This window comes from Colossoma macropomum, unplaced genomic scaffold, assembly GCF_904425465.1.
Source record: "Colossoma macropomum unplaced genomic scaffold, Colossoma_macropomum, whole genome shotgun sequence".
Lineage (NCBI taxonomy): Eukaryota > Metazoa > Chordata > Actinopteri > Characiformes > Serrasalmidae > Colossoma > Colossoma macropomum.
This window is the reverse complement of record NW_023494788.1, coordinates 27,353,034-27,357,012: the sequence shown is the minus strand read 5'-3', so window position 1 is coordinate 27,357,012 and position 3,979 is coordinate 27,353,034. Positions and strand designations below refer to the sequence as shown.

At 40.9% G+C, this 3,979-nt stretch overlaps 1 protein-coding gene across 3 annotated transcripts; it reads right to left on the bottom strand.

The window, feature by feature from the left end:
• Positions 1 to 333: 333 nt before the first annotated feature.
• On the bottom strand, positions 334 to 3,492 carry adrb2a (adrenoceptor beta 2, surface a). 3 transcript variants are annotated; one of them, XR_005007168.1, is made up of 3 exons: positions 3,281 to 3,492; positions 1,840 to 3,129; positions 334 to 878 (listed from the first exon to the last, which is right to left on the bottom strand). XR_005007168.1 is itself a non-coding variant. In XM_036568977.1 (2 exons), the coding sequence occupies exon 2, from the start codon at positions 3,124 to 3,126 to the stop codon at positions 1,927 to 1,929; it is 1,200 nt and encodes a 399-aa protein (XP_036424870.1). In that variant the 5' UTR covers positions 3,127 to 3,129; positions 3,281 to 3,492; the 3' UTR covers positions 1,499 to 1,926. The 3 variants fall into 3 exon arrangements, 1 of the variants encoding a protein (XP_036424870.1); XR_005007169.1 differs by lacking the exon at positions 334 to 878 and adding an exon at positions 1,117 to 1,181; XM_036568977.1 differs by lacking the exon at positions 334 to 878 and having other exon boundaries at positions 1,499 to 3,129.
• Positions 3,493 to 3,979: the final 487 nt, after the last annotated feature.

Below are 3,979 nucleotides of genomic sequence, written 5' to 3'. Positions count from 1 at the left end.
ATGTATAGAGTTGATTCTAGACATATTCAAATTCAAAGGTGACATGGCTAAAACATTGGATGTATCACCAGCATTGTACTTTGTTACAAAGTAAGGATGCAAATTTATGTAAAAGTAGCAAACATCCAGGAGCACCATGAAGGCGGAGTTTGCTCAAAAAAAATGCTGAACTGTTATACAGATCAAGAAAATTAAAGAAGAATACAACCTGACCTTAGCGGGTTTCCTACAAGATGGAAATTACTTGTAAACCTTAAGAACAGCAATACAGAAATGACTGGCTAAATCCATAAAAACATTTGTAGAGTTATAAACAGACAGGATTAAGAGTAATTTGAGCAATGGAGGAAAATTGGAAGGAAAAAGGAACTTTTTCATTGTCCAAAGCATGAACATTCTGTAAGCCATGGTGGACGGAGCATGTACAGCTGCTGGTGGACCTGCTTCTTTGTAGTTACTGATGATGTGACTGCTGATGGCAGCAGCAGGATGAATTCTGATGTAACCAGAAGCATCTTAACTCCTCAGATCCAACCAAATGTCTAAAACCTAAAGGAACTATGAAGACTGATGGCAAGAAGTGCCCAAAACTAGCATTAATAAATAATGGTTGCATAACAGGCCTGGCAGAGCAAAGCAAGGGAAGATATCAAAGGTGACAGTGTCTGGTGATGTCTAGGGGTTGTGGATTTCAGGCTGTGGTCGACTGGATATGCAACCTTTGCCAACTTTGCACAAGTTTATATTGATTTCTCCAACCACTTGTGGTCCCTTGAAACTGGATGGGTGGTTATGTAAAGGGAAGGTTCACCCAGTATAGATAACATCAAATGTAAGCAGACATTCTGCACCTGTCCCTTATTGTTAACTCCAATGTGCTAAAGAACAGAAACAAAACAAAAAAAAACTGTGTCACTTTCCAATTATTTACACACTGAATGTGCTAAAACAGTGAAAAATCTTTATAAGACACTGGCATTCTCCTGAAGAGTAAGGGCTGACATCATCAGTCATTTGGTCCTCAACTTCACTAAGATTTGTAGAAGCAGCTGACCAGCACCTTGTTTATGAAACTGGCCAGCTGCTTTTACAGATCTACAGTACAGCAACAGTAGTATTTTTTCCTCTCTCATTTTGTGATAAGTGTGACTGGTAATTTTCCAACTGAGATGAACAGATCTCTAAACAAAGAAAGAAAAAATGAAAATTGAAAATGTCAGGTGGAAAAAGATTTGGTATGAAGATTAGTGTCCCTCACTGCATTGCAACACTCTGGGTGTTAGCAGACATATGCCATATCTTGTTTTGGAGAAATCATACAATTTGCTAGCAATACTGCCTGAGGAGGATCTTTAATTTTGTAAGCAAATAATAAGGCAGTTTGGCATTCAAAAAACAGATCTAGATCAGAAATCTTGTGAATTGTACAAAAACTCAAATAGGAATGAATGCAAAAGGCTACAGAACAGCACCAGCTGTATATTGGTTTGACCACATATCAGATTTATTGCTGTTTTTTCTTTATCTTTAATGTATCTTTTATCATATTTGGGCAAATTGGATGTTTTATCAGGCACTAGTTTGTATATAGAATTTTCTTTTGCACTTTTTCACGGACATTACAGCAGTTTCATTTCTTTTTTTTGTGGCTTAGAGTGGCACAACATGGAAGCCAAAAATAAAACATGTAAAAACAAATGGAGAAGTGGAAAAATATACATAGTGAGGTAGATGATAAAAAAACAAACAGACTTATTCTTAAGAAAACTTAAATATGAAAATGTGTACTCTTCACCTTTTCTGTCCTGTCCTGCCCCTACCCCACCCATGGACACTTACCAGAATGACGTGAAGTGTAGCTTTTTTTATGCCTTATCTCTTTGGCATATCAGTCACAGTGGAATGTGTTGGGGCTTATGAAGTGACTCATGGTACACTTGTGATGTTTGTATTACAGTTCCCATTAGAATCAGTCCTACCTACAGAAATGCATGCCTCTTTCTCACAGCCCCCTTCAGCTGGGTCACTGTCCTCAGAGCTGCACTTGCTCCGTCCCTGGTGCTCACTCTGCCAGCTGTGCCCACTGTATTTATATCCGTTGAATGGCCTAAGGTTGGGATAACGTGCCCTCTTCATGCATAGGATCTCCTTAAAGGCGTATCTGAACTCTGGACTTCTGCAGTAGATGAGCGGATTGAAGGCTGAGTTGGCGTACCCAATCCAGTTTAAGATTCTGTATGGTACATTGATGTTGTCCACCTTATGGATACTCACTACCACATTAAGCACAAAAAATGGAAGCCAACACAGTGTGAAGATGCCCATTATGATACCCAGAGTCTTTAGAGCCTTGTGTTCCTTCAGGCAGAACCTGGGCTTTTTGACGATCCGGACCTCGCTGCCTCCTCCAGTGCTACTAACCTCCTGGTGACCTCCGTTGTGGTGGAAACGACCCTCGCTCCTGTCAATTTTCTTCAGCTGCTTCCTGGCCTCCTGGAACACACGACTGTAGACAAACACCATGATCACCAGAGGGATGTAGAAGGAAATGATGGAGGAGATGATCGTATAGGTTTGGTTGGGTTGGAACTCGCAGCATGTGGTGTCGTTCATACATCGCACTGCCTCCTCTTCTTTGGAGATCCACCACTTCAAGTGGATTGGCAGGTATGAGATAAGCCCACCGATGATCCAAACAAGCAAAACCACAATGCGAGCTTTGCACTTGGTCAGCATGGACTGGTAGCGGAAAGGTGAGGTGATGGCGAGGTAGCGGTCCAGGGCGATGACACAGAGCGTCTCGATACTTGCCGTTACGCAGAGCACATCAGTGGCTGTCCAGAAATCGCACCAGAATCTGCCAAAGTACCAAGTACTGAGGATGATGTGGATGGCACCAAAGGGGACCACCACAAGACCCATGACGAGGTCAGCACAGGCTAGCGACATGATGAAGCAGTTAGTGACATTCTGGAGCCTCTGGAAACGGGCAATGGCTGTGATCACTAGAACATTGCCAAAAACAATGGCTAGGACCAGCAGGGACATTGCTGTGCCGAGCAGCACCATCTGTAGCTCTGTGTAAATGGTTGAGTTAGAGTTGTCAGTGCTCTGTGTGCTTTCCATGATCTGAGAAAAGAAAGAAAGAAAGAAAGAAAGAAAGAAAGAAAGAAAGAAAGAAAGAAAGAAAAACGGGTATGTATGGGCAAAACATCTAAAAAAAAAAGCAAGCAGATACTAATAAAATCATCAAGTGTAAAAAAGGAAATGATTCACAAACCTCATAAATAGATTTCCACGTCTTGGTTTCCTCCCATGCAAACTAAGAAAGCTTTAGCTTTGGAGAGTTTCACAAGTTTATAGATTTATCCCTCATACGATCGTTCCTTACATGCTGTCTCTTGCTCTCTCTCTTACTTTCATTCGGACTCTCTGTTGCTCCTGCTTGCTCTAATCCCCTCCCTCTCACACATACAGGCGTACTGCTGGGTTGTGCTCCATTGAATGTGGCTCTTAGGCTATTTGTCAGAGCCCTTATAGCATTCTGTGATGACATCATAGCTGATCTGTAGCCAATCAGCTGCCTGGTCTGAAGCAAGAGGTGAAGGCTGCTCTACATTTGAACAGGCTTATTGTACAGCCACAAAAACAGCCAGACTAATACAACAAACTTCCACTCCAGCATTTCAAATGTATTTTCTGCATATTTAAAGTAGTACATGATATTTCCTTTTGCTTTTTGATATTTTCACAACATGGCTTTGAAGCACACCAGTAACATCTGACATTCAAACTTGTTTTTTTCCCATATCACTTGACATTTACATTTAAGGTTTTATTGCAAAGTTTTATAGTCAAATTTGAATAAATTCAATTGTTTAATTTACCATGTGCAATCCAGCCATGATAACATCGATTTGAAGGAAGTGGAAGATTTATTTACATTCTTCGTCTTAATAGCGTTAAATAGCCACTTTGG

What these genes read in the sequence shown, in the direction of transcription:
- adrb2a (XM_036568977.1), bottom strand. Translation starts at nt 3,126, where the DNA reads ATGGAAAGCACACAGAGCACTGACAACTCTAACTCAACCATTTACACA.